Below are 20,733 nucleotides of genomic sequence, written 5' to 3' on the forward strand. Positions count from 1 at the left end.
CCGGGCCATTGTCCGCGCGGCCCGCCGCCCCCGCCCGGCCCGCGCCCACCTACCCGCGGCGGGGGCCAGGCTGCAGCAGAGCGCCAGCAGCAGCAGCGGCGACGGCGGCGGCGGCCGGGGCGGCGGCGCCTCCATGTTGTCCGGCGGCCGGACGGGCCCGCGCCGCGCTCACTCGGGCTCCATGGCGCGGCGGCAGCGGCTCCTCGCGCGGCTCCCGGCGCCTCCCGCCTCCCCCCTCGGGCGCCGCGGACCAGGACGACGGGGAGGAGGGAGCAGGGCGCGCGGGAGCGGAAGCCGCGCCGCGTCTCCGCCCCCCGCCGCCGCCGCCCGCGCCCCCCCCGGCCGCCCAGACGGCGGCCCCCGCGGCGCAGACGCCCCAGCCCCCCACCGCCCCCAAAGGGGCTAGCGACGCCAAGCTCTGCGCTCTGTACAAAGAGGCCGAGCTGCGCCTGAAGGGCAGCAGCAACACCACGGAGTGTGTACCCGTGCCCACCTCCGAGCACGTGGCCGAGATCGTGGGCAGGCAAGGTAAGCGGACGCCGGGACCACTGAGAGGGATTGGAGTGGGGGGACACCCTGTCCCCAGCGCGGAAAGTTCATTTCTTCCCTCTTTGCCCGCCTCCAGCTCTGTCCCTTCCCCACAAAGGGGGACCCGCCCCCTACCCTGATTTCCAAGTGCCACAAAGTTCCCTGCTACCCCTAGTTGGGACGGTTGTCCAGATCCTTCCTCTCCCAGGGCTCTGCCCTTAAACAAAGAAATATCCTTGCTCTGGGAGAGGGGAAGGGGAGGAGGCTCGGTCTCCCAATCCAGGGAGGCTGTCCGGAGGGGGTGTTCACTCCTAGCCAGAAAAACTGACGGAATGTGCAAAGAGTTCCTCCGAAGCCCCTACTCCGGTATCTGCTCGTGGGTTGGGCAGGAGGCACCCCTAGAACCCCCAGCCACCGGGAGTTACAGACTTTGGGGGAGACCTGGTCCACGAAGCCAGACTGAGTATCTGTCTCTTTGTTGGCCTGAGTGTTGGAATGGAAGGGGGTGTGGCCCAGGGAAGGGTCCCAGCCAGGGGGAGAGGTTGTGAGGGGGACCACTGGGAGGAGGGGGTCCTGTGGTCACCCACACACCAAAGTTGGACTGTCTGTGGGGTTTTGGAAGGGGTGTCTCCAAGGAAGTGCTACGTCCTGCCATGGACCTCTCCTCCTCTCTCTCTGGCTTTTGTTCTGGGCTGGCCACGGCCTGGGGCCAGAGGCCTACGGAGGGGTCTCTGGTAGTGAAAGAGTAGAACTGGGCAGGAGGGGATATGCTGGGGGTGAGAAACCTTCACTTGGAAATTTGGTGGAGGGCATGAGTCTGGGTGTGTTGGGGGAGGCGTAGAATTAATCCAGTGTAGTATGTCTGATACCACACCCTCCTCGGCTCCAGCATCCCTGGGTGGGTGGGTGGGAGTGTTGGTGAGGGTCCAAATTGAGCAGACGGGATCTTGGGGACCCTTCCCTCTCTCCGTTTCCCAAAGGGGAGTGGGGAGGGTGGGATTTGGAAATTACAAAGGGGCTGGGCTGGGGAGGTGTGGGGTGGGGGAGGAGTGGGGGAGGAGCTGTCCCACGGTGGGGAACAATAGAGGAGCTACATTCCGCCTGGGTGTGAGGGAGGAGGCCAGCTCCTGGTGGAGGAAAAGGGGAGGTGGGCCAGGGGGGGCTCTATTCCAAATTGCACCTCATCCACTGGGAGTGCTGGTGGTTAGGGGGATTTCTCGGGGAGATCCAGAATGGAGGAAGGGAAGGTGCCACTCCCCTGCACAGCCCTCATCCCCCTGGGGCACTCCATCTCTTGAGATTTCTGATGTAGAAAGTTGGATTTCCTCTTGTCAGAAACTGGGGATCCAAAGCTCTGGAACTGGGTGGTGACAGACATTGATATCTTTTCTTGGGTGTGGGGGTGGTTTGGGGAGGCCCCAGGATTTAATGGAGTCATTCTTTCCTCTTCTGCCTCCTCATCAGATCGGCCTGTCCCTCATAAAAGTAGGAGGATTTCTCTTGTTCAGAGAAGATAAGCCTCCCCCTCATTCCTTAAGTATATGAAAGTCCTCCCTCTTGTCTAACCTCCCTCCTGCTGCTGCAGTGTTAGTGCTCCTTTATTTGACCTCTAGGAAGGTGAAGCCCAGTGGGTCTTCCCTTCAAAAGATGCTGCTTCACAGCATTGCCAAACCCAGGAGGAGGTCTACCACGGCTGTTGCACCTCCAGGCCTCTAGCTTTTCTCCTTACTCTCATGCCCTGTCCTGTCCCCAGCCCAACCCCCACAGATACCTAGCTCTCACTTCAGTTTATGGACCCAAAACTTAGAGCCAGATCCCAGGTGTCCATCAGATGACATGGGAATAGAAGTGGTAGGACAGAGGACTTCACTTTTTCTCAACCCTCTATGCCTCACAAACAGAACAATCATTTACCTTGGGACATTAAAGCAGCAAGGATGTGGGCCTGACAACAGGTAGGACTTCTTAACTGTCAGGGAGGAGCAGGGGGGAGGAGCAAATTCTCCTTCCTGAGGTTCCTTAAAGGTGAGGGGAGTGGGCCCCCAATCCACCCTATCCTCCCCACCCCCCAATCTGCTAAGGTTGGAGAAGAAGCCATCTGGAGTGGAGGAAGGAGGAAAAAAATGAGCTCATCTCAGGCTGTGGTTGGAGGGTTGAGGCAGAGTCATGGAAGTGGGACCACTTGGTTTTGGAAAGGTAGCGAAGTGGGGGAGTGAGAAAAGGAATAGTGAGTTGTGTCTGGAGAGGGGTGTGAATGGGGGCAAAAGTTGTGGGTGTGTACAAGAATGTGCCGTTTGCGTGCTCGGGAGGATGTGCATGGAGAAGTGGGATGTATGAAAGATGGAAACATAGGGACTTGTATGTGAAAGAGGTGTATGAAAGTGTGCATTAGGCCGGCCCTGCAAGTATGGTTTAGATAAAGGCACACAGCGCATCACCACTGTTAGGTATGTGTGTGCAAACTCACACACATGTGGCATGTGTGCTCGGAGAAAGGCTTGGTGTGAAGCTAGGGCCAGGTGGAAAGGAGGAGAGGGGCTATCCAGTCAGCCATCAGGTGTGCAGCTTTTAGAGACGGTGTGGCCGTCCCAGCCTCCCTCACTCTCTCCCCTTCTCCCTCTTTGTCTCTCTTTGTCTCGCTTTTCTTCTTTCTCTTCCTACCTCTCTTCAATCTCCCAGCTTTAACCTACTTCAAAGCAGGAGTATGGGCCCAGAATACCCTCATCCCACTCAGCTCCTCACCCATCTCAGCTTTCCTGCCCCCAGGGGACAGGGGGATAGGAGTGACATGGGGTTGAGTGCTGCTCCCTCACCTGGGATTTTCTTTATCTTCATACTCCTCCTTTCCCTCTCGAAATTCCGGGTCTCAGACCCTTCCCAGTCTCACGCACTCCACTACTTGCTGCAAACGCATTATGAATTTGGGACCCACCGAGACAGACTACTGGGTGGAAGGTATGGGGGGGAGGTCATAGAGCTGGTGGATGTTGGCAGTCTTTTGAGTAGTTGGAGGACACTTTTAATGACTGAGTGTCAAATGAGGAGATTGTGAGGTTACTGAGCACATTGGGGTTCTGTGGAAAGATTGGGGTTGGTGACAGATGCGGGGGCAGTGATTAAATGATTTGGAAGTTTGTGAGTAACCAGGGATCAGTAGAGAAATTGAGAGAACAGCAAACGTTTGGGGAGGAGTTTGTGAATAGATTTGAGGTTAGCAGCTTATATGGGAAGGTCAGTGCTTATTTGGGGGTTTCAAGGAGTGAATGAATTTGGAAGGTCCTGAATGGAACTCGGGGGAAATTTAGTACATTTTAAAATGGACGTTGGGTAGATCTGAGGTCCGATGAGTGGACTGTGCGTGTAGTAGTGGGGGTTTCAAAGGGTGGACTGGAGGGTTCTGGGAGGCCAGGAATCTGGGTACAGATCAGGAGCTTATTGGTCCCAGCACAACCCTTCTTGCCCTGTGAGTTTCTTTCTCTTTCCCCCTCCCCACCCCATCCCAGGCTGCAAGATTAAGGCTCTGAGGGCCAAGACCAACACCTACATCAAGACACCAGTGCGGGGCGAGGAGCCAGTGTTCATGGTGACAGGGCGGCGGGAGGACGTGGCCACAGCCCGGCGGGAAATCATCTCAGCAGCGGAGCATTTCTCCATGATCCGCGCCTCCCGCAACAAGTCAGGCGCCGCCTTTGGTGTGGCCCCTGCTCTGCCTGGCCAGGTGACCATCCGTGTGCGGGTTCCCTACCGCGTGGTGGGGCTGGTGGTGGGCCCTAAAGGGGCAACCATCAAGCGCATCCAGCAGCAGACCAACACGTACATTATCACACCAAGCCGTGACCGCGACCCAGTGTTCGAGATCACAGGTGCCCCGGGCAACGTGGAGCGTGCGCGCGAGGAGATCGAGACGCACATCGCAGTGCGCACAGGCAAGATCCTCGAGTACAACAATGAAAATGACTTCTTGGCTGGGAGCCCCGATGCCGCACTTGATAGCCGCTACTCCGACGCCTGGCGGGTGCACCCTCCAGGCTGCAAGCCCCTCTCCACCTTCCGGCAGAACAGCCTGGGCTGCATCGGCGAGTGCGGAGTGGACTCAGGCTTTGAGGCCCCACGCCTGGGCGAGCAGGGCGGGGACTTTGGCTATGGCGGGTACCTGTTTCCGGGCTATGGTGTGGGCAAGCAGGACGTGTACTACGGCGTGGCTGAGACTAGCCCCCCGCTGTGGGCGGGCCAGGAGAACGCCACGCCCACCTCGGTGCTCTTCTCCTCGGCCTCCTCCTCCTCCTCCTCTTCCGCTAAGGCCCGCGCTGGGCCTCCCGGCGCGCACCGCTCTCCTGCTACTTCCGCAGGGCCGGAGCTGGCAGGACTCCCAAGGCGTCCGCCGGGAGAGCCGCTCCAGGGCTTCTCTAAACTTGGAGGGGGCGGCCTGCGGAGCCCCGGCGGCGGGCGGGATTGCATGGTGTGCTTTGAGAGCGAAGTGACTGCCGCCCTCGTGCCCTGCGGACACAACCTGTTCTGCATGGAGTGTGCAGTGCGCATTTGCGAGAGGACGGACCCGGAGTGTCCCGTCTGCCACATCACAGCCACGCAAGCCATCCGAATATTCTCCTAAGCCCCCTGCCTCCTGGGCCTACTCCCCAAGGGCCCGCCCTGGACCTGTTTTCCACAAGAGCCTTTTGGAAATCAGTGATTTGAGGGGCAAGGTGCTTAGAGATACTCGCTCTCTGGGGGGGAGGGAGGCTGTGGTGGCTGGAGGGTGAGCCACTTTCAGAGCCGCTGGTCACCTTTTCCTGGAAAGATTGGGAGGGGGCCAGACTGAAAATACTAGAGTTACAACTCTGATACCTCAACATACCCTTAAATCTGGAAGCAGCTAAGAGAAACTTCTGTTTTGCCAGAGGTGGCCACTAAGGCATTCTGACCCCCTCTGCCCACCTCCCCAACTGTGTGTCACTCTACCCCTTCCTCTGTGGAGGGGATGGGGAAAAAGGGGAGGGAGAATTGCCACCTGTATCTAGAGGTGCTCTTTTGAACCCCCAAGCCCTCTGGTCCTGACCTCCTAACATGACCCTTTGGCTACCCCACCGCCATATCCTGTTGGGGAAACTGTTCCTCAGTTTCTCACGGAATAAGGGAGTTGGAGCCCTATCAGAAGCCTGCATAGATCTGGGGAATGGGGTAGAGGAGAATCACGTCAATGGATAAAGGGCTCAGAATTCATCTGCCCCCACAAAGCTGGGCTGGAGGAATCTGCGGAGGGGTGCTCCTCTCTGCCCCCTTCAGCATTTCCCTTCACTCCCTTCACCCCATCTCTCTTCCCTTTGGGATCTTCCTTCTCCTTCGCTCTTTCCTTTCCCTCCACCTCTTTGCTTTGTTTTCCCTTGGTGGCTGTCACTCCCAACCCTGTCTTGCTCCTTCTCTTTGTCTTTCTTCCCTTCTCCCCCATCACTCCTGCCCCTTCCAGCCCAGCTTTGGGGACCCTATCCCCCCTGGGGACGAATAGAGGGAAGAACATTTTGACAGTCTCTCCCATTCCTCTTCAGGCTTGTGGAGGCCCTCTCCCCTGCTCCTCCAAAGAAACATCTCAAATCTTTTATGGAAATTTGAGGAGGGGGACTAATACTGGGGTACGTAAAGGGTCAAACCCCCACCTTCATCATCTATGGGCATTATATTTAGGGAGGAGTTCTTGGGCTGGATTTTCTGGTTGTAGAAGAAGGGGAGCCAGGGTAGTGTGTCTGCTATTTCAAGGAGCAGGAAAGGGCCTGAGGCAGGAGGAGAGACTCGTGGAGGGAAGCGCTGCTGCCCCATACCCTGCATGCCTCTCTGGACCTGACCCAAACCTTAATTGAATCCTTATTAGCTTGAATCCTTATTAGTGTGCAAATCATGAAGTCTCTGTCCCACCCATTGTGGCTGAGGACAAGCCAGGTCTTCAGAGAGGGGTCAGCCCAGGGCAAAGCAGGATTGGGGCACAGCAGAGCCTGTTTGAGAGTCATGTATTGTTACAGGCCTCGCCCCCTCTTTGCTGCTTCCCTACTGCTCCCTTGGGGTTGCCACCAGCCTCCCACCCTCCTGGTTCCACCCTCCTGGTTCCGCTGGCGGGCCAGGAGGGGATGAGGGATGGGAGTCCTAGGGGGTCCCAGGAGATCCTTGTATATAATGGGGTGGGACTGTTCTGAGTGATCGCTGAGCACTTAAAGCTCAGGAGTCCCATTCTTCCTGGATGGAGAAGTGGTGCAGGGATGGAGGTGCAGAGGGGATTTCCTCCTCTCCTTTCTCCTGTTGTGAATTAACTCACCTCTCCTCAGCCTTCCCCTCCAGACCACCAGCCAGGGAGGTGAGAGGAAGGCGGTCACAGCCAAGAAAACTGGCCTGTGACTGCTTCCCTCCTTCCCGCCAATGTGAGCCATCCTGAGATGTCTGTACAATAGAAACCAAACCAAATGGGCACCCTCGGTTGCCGGGGGCGGGTGGGGAGGGGGGTGGGAAGAAAGGATGTCTGTCTGTCGATCCCCCTCCCCCTCTCCACTCCTTACCCACAAAGGCAGAAGACTGTTACACTAGGGGGCTCAGCAAATTCAATCCCACCCCTACCAATTGAGCCAAACCTAGAAGCAAACGCAAAACACACATAGTGAGAGACAAAATAGAGGAGAGAAAGAGAGCATGAGAGGGAGTGAGACAGGCGACCAACACAGAGGAGAGAAAACAAAAATAGCAAAAAAAAAAAAAAAGCAGTTCTTTATAATTTAATATTCTATTTTAATAAAGGCGTTTATTACCGTATAAATGTAGCAAAGAACCTGGGCTAATATGAAAAAAAGACTTTTTATTAGGTAATTTATTATATGAAAAGGATATTTTATTTTATGATAAAGTGATCCTTAAAAAAATAAAAAAACTTTAGAAGGTTTAGAATATATGTAGGGAGAGAAGAAGAAAAAATACATTTGTATTCAGAGTTAAATCTTAAAAAAAAAAAAGTGTTTTTAATATATGTTCGGGTTTATGTTGCTTTTTTTCCCCCACTTTTTTTTGGGGAGGAATGTCATTTGCTTTTCTTGGGGGAGCATCCTGGGATGGATGGTGGAGAGAGGGGCTGGGGGAGCCTGGTCCCGTATGGGGCCTGCAAGTAGATTGGATTTCATCCCGTGGGCTCCCCCTCCCCTCTCCTCCTCCCCCTCAGAGGAGCTGGCAGAGCCAAACAAAGAAAGGGATTAACAAGAAAGGAAGAAGCTGTAGGACTAAGGACTGAGGATCCTGGGGTGTCCCCCCCTTTCCCCTGCCCTGTCTCAGGGGCAAGTGAGGAGGGGAACTCCAGAACTGAGGCTTAGCAGGCCTAGGGAACCCTCAGAGAGGTGTGAGATTTAAGAGAAATAGATTTTTTTTTAACCAAAAAGAGAAAGAGAGAGAGAGAAAAGAAAAAGAGAAACCGAGGGGTTTAAAAGAAGAGAATACTACAAAATAATAATTATTAATAATAATAATTCAAATTTATTTCATATAATCCTAGAGAAAGAAAGAAAGAATTACTAGTTACTTAGTAGATGATATTCAGATAGCTTAAAGTTTAGTAGCATTGAGGGCCCCTGGGTCCAGTAGAATGTATAAAAGTTGTAAGGAAAAGATAAATAGAGGAGGGAAGTGGCTGAGTCCACCCTGAGTTGCCCCATCTCCAGATACCAGGGTTGGAGCAGGTTGCTAGTTAAGATTGGGAGCTTCCAGTCTGCTGGGGTTGATTCTGAGAATCCTTGGATTTTTAAATTGTAGGACAAAGAGATGAGGGGCTCAGTTCCCAGGGTCTTTGAAAGGATGCACACTGATCAGCTCAATCAGATGGGGGGCTGGGCTGGGGGCAGCAGAGGAGACTGAGCACACTTGCCTGCACCCCCAGTACCTGGGGGCCTGGCCATCCCTCTGTCTCCTTTGGGCAGCCCTTACTCCAAAGTTGTATGTCCTCTCCTGGGGCTCTCAGGAAGGATGGAGACTGCTCAGCTCAGACCTCCCAAGCCAGCTTCTCCCAGGCCTAAATGAGGAGTCCTTCTTGAAGTATAACCTCAGTCCACTTAACTACAGATTGATTTAAGAGCCTGGTAAGTCATCCCATAAGCAGACACACACTTCTCACCCTCAGAGCTTCAAGAGCACTGAGGGGATCAGTCCTCCACCCCTGTTCCCATCGCACATTCCACTGAGCTTTTGACCTCCATGGCAGCAGTGGTGGTAACATCTCAATAATTGTTCTTTAAAGCTGTGATGTGCTTTACAGATTTGCAAAGTGCTTTATTGTCTCATAGAAGTTAGATTCCAAGAAGGACTTCCCACCCAGTGAGGTAGAGTGGAGACACTGTCCTTGAAGGCCTGGGAGAAGGGGGCTGCAAGGGTGTGGTGGCAGGGGAAGGGCACAGGGACCTTGGGTGACCCCAACCAAGCCCTCTCTGCTCTAGTCCACCTCCATCTTAAGTGTGCAGGTAGGGGTCGTCCACTGTCCCTGGCATGGAGGCACATTGCCCTCCTCACAGAAAATTGGAGAGCCTGGCTTTTGCATGCAGGAAATCAACATTTCTTAAGCACTTGCCTTCTCCCCACCCCAGCTTGCAATGAGATCTTCAGGGTCAGGTCACATCTGGCCTTTCCCGGCATCCAAGGGGGTGGGGAGGCCTCTTGGCTCTCCTTTTGGCAAGAGGAGCCTGCTCTGTTACACCAATGACCCTGCCATGCCCCTCCCTGGCCCTAGACCCCAAACACATCTCCCTCTCCCCAATTTACTCTTCTTGCCCCACCTAGGGACAGATTTCCCCCTGCTCTTTTTGTCCTAGAAACCCCGCTAGTTTGGGATGGTAGAGTCTGGGGTGGGGAGGGCTTCCCCTTCCCCACTCAGGGTGAGGGTGGGGTGGGGGGGTGGGTGGAGACAGCCCTGGGGCAGGGGGATGGTCTCTCCACTGTAGAAAGTAGAGTAGGATTGTGGTCAGACTTAATTTGAGGCATCTAGTGAAGACGCGTACAAATCCACCAAGGAAAAAGATTTCAAAAGCAAAATAAAGGCGGGAAATAAAATGGACCCATGAATAATCAAGTCAAAGTGATGTTGCACAAAATGCAGAGAAACCAAGAAGGGGGAGGGTTAATGTATTAAATGTGCTATTAAGAACTTAATTTTATTAAAAGTATTATTACTTAAGGCCGTCTTTCTCTGCATGTGAGTCTATACCATCTTGGGGTGAGTGGGAGGATCTGCCATGGGGATTGTAGCTTGGGCTTTTCTCTAGTGTAACTCTGTGCCCTTACACACCTTGCAGGAAGTGGATGTCTCCAGAGTTGCCTGCCACCCTTGGGCTCCCCCTCTCAGTTCTCCACAGCTCCCTACTTGAGTCTCCAAGCTCTCAATCCCCCACCCAACCCCCTACCGCCTTTATTTATTTATTTATTTATTTTCGAGACAGGGTCTCGCTCTGTCACCCTGACCAGAGTATAGTGGCCTCATTATATATAGCTCACAGCAACCTCAAACTCCTGGGCTCGAGCGATCTTTCTGCCTTAGCCTCCCTAGTAACTGGGACTACAGGTGCATGCTATTATGCCTGACTAATTTTTCTATTTTTTGTAGAGTTGGGGTCTGATTCTTGCTCAGGCTGGTCTCGAACTCCTGGCCTCAAGCAATCTTCCCTCCTTGGCCTCCCAAAGTTCTAGGCTTACAGGAGTGAGTCACCATTCCCAGCTCCTGCTTTTTTTCTCCATTTACTCCCTTCTCTTCTTTGGAGATACGGTCAGGCCTCCTTCTCCCCTGCCCTGCAGAACAGGGGAAAGTGAGTCAGGGTGACAGAGACCCTGCCTGGATAGCCCTCTCCTAGGCTCCATGGAGAAGGGGCAGAAAGCTGAGAGATAGACCCTCCCCACTCACCCCATCAGATTCAATCTATGTCTCTTTGGGGTCAGGAAGAAGACTGGATGGAGGACTTGGACCTTCCACCTCCCAGGCTTAAATACCCCTTCCCCAGCACACACATACAGGGCTGGCCTTCACTCCCCCTTTTCCTTTGCATCTCCCCCTGCCTCCTCCCCTTGCCCCTGGCATTGGAGTGACCTCAGTTCTTGGCACCAGGGCCCTGGGCACCAGATGGTGCCCACTGATGATTTCCTTTGTCTTGCCTTCCAGATACCCCCTCCCCTCCATGCTGTCCTCCCTCCCCCACCTGCCCTGGGCTTTGGCAAAGGGAAGGGCAGGCACCTCCCACCCCCTTGGCACCGTCCCCAGACCACAGGACTCCAGAGGCAGCTGGCCCTGAGGGGCAGTGGGTATGGTGGGGAGGATAGAAGATGTGGGGGAAGGGCATCATGGACTCAGAGGAGGGGCCAAAGTTGCAAGGGGAAGCACAGACAGGAGGCAGCAGAATGGCCAGGCATTAATACAAAACACAGCTTTATTTGAGGGTCCTCATCTGTGAAGGGTGGAAAGATAATAGAGATATGTGTGGTGGGGCATGAAGACCTTAAGGCTCCAGGGGCTGTGAACAGGGAACCAGACACTCTGACATCTGGAACCAAAGGGCAGGGAAGGGTCCTGGAGCTGGGGTGGGGATGAGGGGCACCAGAAAGCCAGTGGGGGCAGGGTTGGTGCTGGCCAAGGTCAGAGGTTGATGCAACAGGCCCTCTTCTCTCCAGAGCCAGGCTCCTGCCCAGCCTGGGCACTGCCCAAAGTGATGGCATTGGTCCGGGTGCTGTTCTGTCTCTGCTTGGACACCTTTGCAAAGATCTCTGAGAGGGCAGAGGTCAATGATCAGGCCGGAAGAAGACTTAGAGCTCAAGCCCCTCCCTTGCTACACACACACACCGCATGCCCCTTCTGAGCACTGGGGGTGGCCACGCTTGTAGGAGGTTTTGCAGGAAGGAAGTGGAGTGTGGGTACCTGGGTCCCTTCTACTTACCTGTGTGGACAAGGAACCAAGACTGAGCTGCTGAGAAGTGTGGCCTTCTGCTTCCTTCCCTAAGCTCCAGGCTAAGTAGGGGGTGGAACTGAGGGTGTCAAGGGAGATAGGCAGTGGTGCCAGGACCCCACAGAGGAGCTGGGGAATCCGCTGGGGTGAGGGCTGGGTGTCTACATTCCTACTGCTGCCCACAGAAGCCACAGGGATGGAATGAGGGTGCCAAATGGAGGCTCTAACCTTTAAGGACAGTCTCAAAGGCCAGCTCAACATTGGTGGAGTCCAGGGCTGAGGTTTCCAGGAAGAGCAGACCATTGTTTTCTGCCAGGAAGGGAAACACATCGTTAATTATTGGGGGTCAAAGGCAGTAATAATAATATGAACTTAGTGTTTACTATGTACATTTGCTATGTGCTAAACCCCTGGCATGTAGTAGCTCATTTAATCCTTAAAACAACGTACGAGGTAGGTTCAGTTAGGAAACTGAAATCCAGAAACACAAAAAGAACAAATAAGAAACTTGCTCCATGTTCCACATCTAGTAACTGGGCAAGAGGAGACAGGAGGCTGGGCTGTGGGTCCCCAGATCCGCTACCATATCGCGATGCCTCTAAACCCACGAAACTCCTGGGCAAAGTGTGACTGCAGATGGTTAAGGGAAGCTCACTCTCTACACAGGATCTTTGAGCACTATGGGGCGGGGCTGTCTTAAAATCAGTTATGAATCATTGTGGATGAAGGCGGTCTCAGGGCAAGTGGTAGGACATCGTGGGAGACACGGGGTCCCAGAGGGGAATGGCTGGGACATCTGAAGAAGAGGGGATGGAGGTAGAGGACTGCGTGGAGGAAGTTCAGGCTGGGGGCCCGAGGGGTGAGCACAGGCACTGGGGAAGCTGGAGTTGGAGGCTGTGGACAAGCTTGGAGGAATCAGACTGGGTGGTGGCAGGCTCTCACCAGCGAACATGCGGGCCTCCTCGGTGGGAACCTCCCGGGCCTGGCTGAGGTCGCTCTTGTTACCCACGAGCATGACAATAATAGTGGCTTCGGCATGGTCATAGAGCTCCTTCAGCCAGCGCTCCACCACGGCATAGGTCTGGTGCTTGGTTAGGTCGAATACCAGGAGGGCCCCCACTGCACCACGATAGTACCTGGGTGGGGGTGGGAGGGATGGCAAAGAAAAGATCACGGCCATTAGGCCCAGCATCAGAGACAAGCCATTAAGCTAAAATGCCCACTGTCAGGGTCCCAGAGATCTGGAAATACAGACACTGAGGTCCAGGGACCCAAAGCCCAACAGGGCAGCCCAAGGTTCTGTGCCCTCCAGGGACACTGGTCTTGGAGCCTCCAAAGCTTCACCTGCCTGCTCTAAAACCTCCACTGGCTTCCTCATAGCCCCTCTGCTTCCTCAGGCCTTTTGTCCTGATTTTAGCCTCTGCTATCCACCAACACACATCTGGGCTCTGGGCAAGTCTGCCTCCTGGATGCCCCACCTCTGAGATCTTCCTCACATGGCTCTTCAACCTACAGTGCGCCCTTCTCTCCTGTGGCCATTTACCTAGGACTAGCCAAACGTCTATCCTTGCAGCAGTGCCTGGCCTGACCATTCAAGGCATCCCTGCAAGCATCCAGCCTCCCTCTTGGAGTTGAAATGGGGCATCTTCAGACTGGTGATGTCTTATTATTCCCAGTTTATTGATGAGTCAACTGAGGCTCGTAAGAGTTCAAGTGACTAGGAGTGGTGAGTGTGCATAACTGAAGCCCCAGACTCCCGCTTCCTGTCCCCCCGTACCCCGCACCCGACACATACAGACCACCTTTCACACACTTGGGCTTCACACTGACTGGGAGACACTTTGGATATGGTGTCAGGAATGTCCTGTGTGTCCTCTGAGTTTTCACAAGATACCAATGCCAGGTTCAACCCTTGGCGTTTGTGGTTACGTGAAGGTTGCCAAGTGCGGAGCACTGTGCAGAAGCGAGGGGGTGCTCTCGGTCCACCAGCCTGTCCCCATCCCAGCTCCACCCAGATTTCACCTTGCTTGTATTTAAATAGTGCCTTTCTCCTGTGGTACTTTAAGGGTTACATAACATGCCAAAATATAAAGTACCTTGCAACTTCCTGGGCATGTAGCAAAGGCTTGGGAAGCGGTGGCACTGATTCTTGGGTTTAGTCCTACTTGTCAGGGTTATTACATCCTGCCTCTCCCTATTTGCTGCTCACAGCACTGCTGTCTCCTATGATCCCTCCCCACCTCCCACCCCAGGGAGCACACTGCTGAGTGCCCTCGCCTCCTCCTCCACTTCTCCTCCGGAGGTGTTCCCTGACTTTCCCAGGACTCCCACAACCCAGCAGATCCCCAGGCCTGGGCTCACGCAGAGGTGATGGCTCGGTACCGCTCCAGGCCAGCTGTGTCCCAGATCTGAGCCTTGACAGCAGCAGTGCCCAGCATCACAGTGCGGGTGGAGAACTCAACCCCGATGGTGGTGCGGCTGTCGTGGTTGAACTCATTGCGCGTGAATCGGGATAGCAGGTTGGTCTTCCCCACGCCTGATTCGCCGATCAGCACCACTGAAGGAGTGGAGAGATAAGGGCTGAGCTCCAGGCAGAGTGGCCCCAAAGCCCACCTGAACTTGGAGGGTCTGTCCATCAGAAACTGGGATCTGGGCTCAGAAAACTGAGGAAGGGGCCGGGCGTGGTGGCTCAGTCCTGTAATCCTAGCATTCTGGGAGGCTGAGGTGGGAGGATCGCTTGAGGCCAGTTCAAGACCAGCCTGAGCAAGAGCAAGACCCTGTCTCTACAAAAAAATAGAAAATGTTTGACTAAAGCATTATAAAAGCTGTCCATGTAACAAAATCATTTGTACCCCCTTAATATTTTGAAATTAAAATAATAATAATAAATAAATAGCCAGGCCTGGTGGTACTGGCCTGTCCCACCTACTTGGGAGGATGAGGTAGGAGGATTGCTTGAGCCCAGGAGTTTGAATATGTAGTGAGCTATGATGCTGCCGCTGTATGCTAGCCCAGGAGATAGAGCAAGACCCTGTGAAAAGAAAAGAAAAGAAAGAAAAGAAAAGAAAAGAAAAGAAAAGAAAAGAAAAGAAAAAAAGGAGAAAGAGAAAGAAAAGAAAGAAAAGAAAGAAGGAAGGAAGAAAGGAGGGAGGGAAGGGAAGAAAGGGATGGGAGGGAAGGAAGTGAAGAAAAGGAAGAAAGAAAGAAAAAGAGAAAAGAAAAAAAGAAAACTGAAGAGGGAGCTCGGTCTCCTGGCAGAGACCAGAGTCTGGAACTCTGCATTACGTATCTGTCCTGGTGGGCAGAAGGATCAAAAGTTTAAGATAAACAAAGGGGCTTTAAGGTTATGACCTAGTCTGTTGAGACATGGTTGCACAGTCTCAGGGTGGGGTGATGTCTGTGGGCTGTTTATGGGTGTCCTTTGGAGAGGTTACTGGGGTGTGTGAATGTGGGTAGAGGGTAGGAGATCTAGGGGTGTGTGTGCACGTTTCTGGACTAGGGGGTATGAGACCATTGTTCGTGTCTCTATGTATATGAGCTGGGAAGGTAAGTGGAAGGTTGGGTGTGTTCAGTGTTTGCATAGAGAAAAGAGGTTAGAAGTGTGGGTGAGGAGAAAGTTTGGCAGGTGACATATCTGTGAATGAAAGGAAGGTATGTGTGTTCGTGTGTGTGTAAGAAGTTAGGTTCCAGTTGTCCCTACAGAGGAGCAGTCCTGCGTGGTTAAAAGCATAAGGCTGGGTGTTGGACCACTTCTGTGTCCTTGGGCGAGTTATCTAACCTCTCTGAGCCTTCCTTTTCATAGGAAAAATGGGAAAACATTAGTATCTACCTTATGGGTTGTTGTAAGAAATAGAAGATGAAGGCTCTAACTTGACCACAATGAAATATATCAATGTAAAAAAATTTTTAATTGTACCTCATGATTATATACAAATAAAAAAATAAACTTTAAAAAAAGGAAATTGAGGAATTCGAAAAAAAAAGGAAGAAATGGAAAACATTAGTATCTACCTTATGGGTTGTTGTAAGAAATAGAAGATGAAGGCTCTAACTTGACCACAATGAAATGTATCAATGTAAAAAAATTTTTAATTTTACCCCATGATTATATACAAATAAAAAAATAAACTTTAAAAAAAGGAAATTGAGGAATTCGAAAAAAAAAGGAAGAAATGAGATATTGCCTGGGATATAGTAAGTATACAAAACTATTATTGGTATGATTGTTGTTGGCAGCCCAGTGCTTTTTTTTTTGAGTTTTTAGGGACAAGGATCCACCAGAGGGGCCATGAAGACCCTTTAGGCCAGTGTGCAGCATCCAGGGCCCTCCTTACCCACCACGGATGAGCCAGGGGCTGAGGCAGAGTGTGGGGAGCTGATGCAAGTACAACCCAGGACTACAGGAGGCTACCCAGGGTGGTTCTGGAAAGGCAAGCTGGCGCCCAAGGACTGGGGGCCACATATTTTGGGCTCTGGTCCCTGCTCAGCCTCTGACTAGCTGTATGAAGTTGAACAAGTGGCTCACCTTTTCTGGGTCTAACTTACCTTGTTTGTACAATCTATAAAGGCCTCTTCATGCTTTAAAAATTCCTTATTTGTATAGGGCAGTAGGCAAGAGCTGGAAGCAGTGGGTATGTGTGGGTAAGAGGATGTACGTATGTGTGTGGGGTGGGGCGAGTGTTCCTGCTTCTCTCCTGTGGGGAACATCCCTCCGTCATCCCGCCCAGGGGTGGGCTTTCAGCCCTATCCTCAGACCCCAAAGGTCTCAGGGAGAGAGCCTTGGTTGGACTCAGACAGACTGGGTTTGAGTACTACTGATTTGGTGACTTTTTCTAAGATATTTTTTCTTTGAGACAGAGTCTCACTCTGTTGCCCTGGCTAGAGTGCTGTGGCGTCAGCCTAGCTCACAGCAACCTCAAACTCCTGGGCTCAAGCGATCCTCCTGCCTCAGCCTCCCAGGTAGCTGGGACTGCAGGCATGCACCACCATGCCCGGCTAATTTTTTCTATATATATATATATATTTTTTTTTTTTTTAGTTGTCCAGATCATTTCTTTCTATTTTTTAGTAGAGACAGGGTCTCGCTCTTGTTCAGGCTGGTCTCACACTCCTGACATTGAGCCATCCACCTGCCTCGGCCTCCCAGAGCGGTAGGATTACAGGCGTGAGCCATCACGCCTGGCCTTTCTAAGCTATTTATCTCTAAGCCTGTTTCCTCATCTGTAAAACGGAGAAACTAATGGTTAATGTTTACAATGTATTGAGTGCTTACTATGTGCCATGCATTGTCCTAAAGGCTTTGCATGTATTAACTCATTTAATCCTCATAACAATGCCATGAGGTAAGTACTGTTGTTATTATCCCCATTTGTACAGTTAAGGCACTTGGGAGGTCGAATGATTTGCCTAAGATAACACAGCTACTGTGGTAAACACAGAAATGTGGTGCTCAGATCCACCTTTTTCTTTATTTTTCTTTATTTTATTTTTTAATTGAGACAGGGTCTCACTTTGTTGCCTAGGCATGAGGGCAGTGCTGTGATCATAGCTCACAGCAACCTCAAACTCCTGGGCTCAAGCAATCCTCCTGCCTCAGCCTCTTGAGTAGCTGGGACCACAGGTGCTCGCCACCACACCTGGCCCAGATCTGCCTTTAAGGAAGGACTTGCCCCCAACTGCAGGGAGTGCAGTCTATTGCGACAGTGGCTTCACAGGAAGTCATGCCTTTTCTGGGCAGCCCACATCCAGGGCCCCAGCAAGGTGAGGCTATCACAGAGCTCCCCACCCTTGAACCAGGCTTTCTTAAGCCTGCGTTTGACTTCTCCCTCTGCCCAATCCTGTTTCCACCCACTTCCTTTCACAGGTGTTGATCCATAAAAAACATCGAACACCCCAAACTTCTCAGTTATCTGCTTCTGGAGACCCCAACCTGCACTAATTTGTAAGTGGCAGAGCTGAGATCTGAACTCAGTCTAGCTCCTGACCATTATGCTACACGGCTTCTGAAAAGGAAAGATAACTTTGGGGTTGTGATGGTGATTATTGAGATAGTGACTTGGACACAGTTAGGGCTCAATAAACATAGGTAGTTACTAGTGTTATTCCCCAGACTACTGCTAACCCTCTCGTTCTCAGGAAAGATGCTGGGAGTACAGGTTCCTCAGCTCAAGGGCGGGTGCTGGAGTGAGAGTCCCAGTGAGGGCAGGGCTGAGGCTGGGAGAGGCCATGGGGTGGGGTGGCTGGAAGGGGAATCTTAGCTCTACCTGTCCACCCTGCCCTGAAGGAGGTGCAGAGGTGAGGTTGGGGAACAATGGAGGGGCTAAACTTAGGGGCTGAGATAAAGAAGCAGGAAAGATACATGGTTGTCCTTCCAGGGACAGCCAAGTTGAACCCAGTGCCTGGTCGCCAGGTCCAAGGAGTCTGCCAAGGGACTGGCAGACAAGGACATAACCCCAGGAGTCGCTGTATTCTATCAGACCCAGCTCCAAATTCTCTACTCTTCCCTATGTCTTCCCTATGTATTTATTACCCAGTCCTGTAATGGGATAGGTCTCTCCTTTCTCTGTGTTCCTGTACACCTGTTCAGAAAGATGACTTTCTCCTGCTTCTCAGGAGGAAGTCCTTTCTGAAGTCTGACCTCCATCTCTTGTGCTGCAGTAGCTGACTATTCCCAGGAATTTGGGCTTCTATTAGAAACAGGGAAGGGTAGCCTTAACTCTTAACACTACTAAGGAGTAATCAACATCATTATTTACAATAATAGAGCACACTCAGTAGCTCCCGGACTTCTCCCCTGTAACCGGGCCCTGCCCCACTCCCTGAAGTTTTCTTTCTTAACCGGAAGGAATGATAAGCACTGAGGGGTCTTGTTAAGAGATAAAAAACAGGAGGGGGCCCTCTCTAGCCCTGCCAATCTCATTCTGGGTCTCTCTCAGGCTTCCTCTAACTTCAGGGACCCCAACTCACCCTTGAAGACAAAGTTATAATCTTCTTCGGTTCCATTCCCCATTTTGGCTCCGCATGGAAGGTGCAGGTGTCTTCGGGGGCAGAGGTGACAAGTCTGTACGTTGGCTCAATGCCCTCAACCCTCAGCTCTCAAGAGACCTGGACCCACACCTCCTCTCATTGGGGGTAAGGAGATTTCCGCAGCCAGAGGGATTGAGGGCCAACTCAAGGCTAGGCAGGGCCTAAGGAGGCTCAGCTCTGGCAATGGGGGTGCTGTAAGGAAGCTGAGAGGACGGAAGCTGAGAACAGGAAGAGCGACCGGCTGGAAACCTGGGGCCCAGGTGGGTGGAGAGATGATGACGTCAGACAGGTTAGACAGGTTGGGTGTTTGCTCTCAGCCTGGGCTCCCACAAGCGGGAGAGCCAACTTCAGGGGGTAAGAGCGGGGGTTGGGAGGGAAGCTAGGACGACAGGGACGGGACCTTTGGAGGGAGCCTGCTGTAGGCCGACTGTGCATTGCTGGGCTCCTGCGATCTGTCGAGGGGAAGCCCCACCACCTAGTGAGTGAGAAATAGCCCCTCAGAAACCCACCTGGCCTCCTGCTTTTCCTGCAGAGCCTCTGGTGCAGGGTACAATGGGGGCGCCACTCACCCTGCTGCAATGCAGGGCTGTGGGAGCTGCATCTCGGCCACAGCAACTTCCGCCCCTCCCTCACAGCCCAGGGCCTGGGATGGGCAGTGTGTCTCATCCTGGGTGGAGCTGGGATTCACAACCTACCCACTTCCCTGGGATGGGTCCTTTCTTATGGCACTGGGGAAAGGGGCTGGTAGCTTCCTATATAGACCTGCTCTAAGGACACTGGGTAGGGGGAGACTTGGGGCAGAAACAGTCAGATGGAGTGAGTGGTCTTAGTGTAGGGGCAGGATCTGGAGATGAAGGCATCTGAGAGGTCTGGGTTTCTTCTACTCCCTGCCCAAGAACTACTGCCTGACAGCAAAGGCTTGGAGATCTCGAGAGGGTCTGTTTTAGTATATGAGTAGAAAAGGCAGCCCCACCCAAAGCCTGGAGTGAGGGACACTGAACTCCCATGGCCCTATATTCTTTTTGTCCAACATGACCCCCACCAGGCCTTTGCTCTGCAGAGCTTACTTCCAAGGTTTTGCCTACCAGGTGGGTAAGATTCTGCCCTGAGTGGCAATGGCTAGGTGAGGTCACACCACGGGAGAGGCTAAGGGAGTTGGGGCACCACTGCCAAGAACCATTTGGTGGGAGGTCGTGGTGAAGGAGTGGGCGGAAATCTGCCCTTGCAGAACACGACAAATCCTATAAGCGATCCCTGCTCCTTCCTATTTGCTCCTTCCTATTTCCTCTGATTCCTCCCATCCCAGAAAGTGGCCAAGACACAACACAGGAGTCGAAGTTTATTCTTGCAAAAAGCAAAGTCCCACCCTCCCCTCATAGTCCAAGATTTTCCCGGGGGGCCCTGCCCCTCCAGATGGTTATCTCTCTCCTGACCCCAGCTTTCACCTATGCCCATTACGATGCTGCTACTTGGGTGAGGGGCTCCTCCAGGTACTGCACCAAGGCCTGGGCCTGTAAGAAGGAAAGGAGCAAATCAGTCCCACACATGGCCTGCCACTAGAGGGATCCTAAATCCAGGTCTACTCTCAATGCCATACTGAACAACCAGTCCCTAGCCCCCGCCTGCTCTTGGGAGTTAGCCTACACCAGACACGGACTGAGTAGACACGAGGACTCCAGAAACATGGTGCGGGTGGGAGTGGACACAGTCATGGAACATGAAGGCTGGGCCCAGGGTTGTGGCAGGATGGGCACATACACACCTTGGCCTTGAGCATTCCGAAGCCCACGGTCTCCTTGGCATACATACACAGCAGAAGGTTGGCCACTCGGGTGATGGCTACACGGCCCTCCTGGTGGGGGTGATATGATGGGATGTGATGTTCTGCTTTGTACCTTTAGCTCCTGCCTTCTCCAAAGGCTCCTCTAGCCCCAGAGAGACTGTATCTTCCTTCTATGCCCTGGGCACAGCAGGAGGTTCAGCTGGAAAGCTTTGGTCACAGCCCTGGACATGAGGTTCTGAGCCCAGGTTCCAGCCTCAGCACAGCCATCTACTAACCAACTTACCTTAGGAAACTCAGTCTCCCAGAAACTCAGTTTCTCTTTCCATAACCCCTATCTCATCCTAGTTGGTGAGGGTGCTAATACACTCGAAGGGGTTTTGTACCTGCCAAGAGTTGTCCAAATGGGTGATGTCATTATTATTATTGCCTTAACTCTTAACACTACTAAGGAGTAATCAA

The 20,733-nt window shown here is 52.8% G+C and overlaps 3 protein-coding genes across 3 annotated transcripts in view; 1 reads left to right on the top strand and 2 right to left on the bottom strand.

Annotated features, from left to right (window-relative positions):
* Positions 1 to 7,258, top strand: part of MEX3A (mex-3 RNA binding family member A) — a 7,499-nt gene extending 241 nt beyond the window's left edge. Inside the window, exons 2-3 of the mRNA XM_012658634.1 lie at positions 268 to 528; positions 4,032 to 7,258. Coding sequence (XP_012514088.1) covers positions 268 to 528; positions 4,032 to 5,140 — 1,370 coding nt within the window. The 3' untranslated portion in view covers positions 5,141 to 7,258. The remainder of the gene's footprint in view (positions 1 to 267; positions 529 to 4,031) is intronic.
* A 3,675-nt stretch (positions 7,259 to 10,933) lies between these two features.
* Positions 10,934 to 18,705, bottom strand: RAB25 (RAB25, member RAS oncogene family). The gene is made up of 5 exons (XM_012658636.1): positions 18,432 to 18,705; positions 13,827 to 14,022; positions 12,408 to 12,601; positions 11,694 to 11,774; positions 10,934 to 11,286 (listed from the first exon to the last, which is right to left on the bottom strand). Exons 1-5 carry the CDS (start codon positions 18,472 to 18,474, stop codon positions 11,159 to 11,161), a joined length of 642 nt encoding a protein of 213 aa, XP_012514090.1. The 5' UTR covers positions 18,475 to 18,705; the 3' UTR covers positions 10,934 to 11,158.
* Positions 18,706 to 19,816: 1,111 nt separating this feature from the next.
* LAMTOR2 (late endosomal/lysosomal adaptor, MAPK and MTOR activator 2) overlaps positions 19,817 to 20,733 on the bottom strand; it is a 3,647-nt gene continuing 2,730 nt past the window's right edge. The window contains exons 3-4 of the mRNA XM_012658637.1: positions 20,254 to 20,343; positions 19,817 to 20,002 (exon numbers count right to left, since the gene is read on the bottom strand). Coding sequence (XP_012514091.1) covers positions 19,946 to 20,002; positions 20,254 to 20,343 — 147 coding nt within the window. The 3' untranslated portion in view covers positions 19,817 to 19,945. The remainder of the gene's footprint in view (positions 20,003 to 20,253; positions 20,344 to 20,733) is intronic.

The sequence above is a fragment of the Propithecus coquereli genome, unplaced genomic scaffold, assembly GCF_000956105.1.
Source record: "Propithecus coquereli isolate 6110/MARCELLA unplaced genomic scaffold, Pcoq_1.0 Scaffold59, whole genome shotgun sequence".
Classification (NCBI taxonomy): domain Eukaryota; kingdom Metazoa; phylum Chordata; class Mammalia; order Primates; family Indriidae; genus Propithecus; species Propithecus coquereli.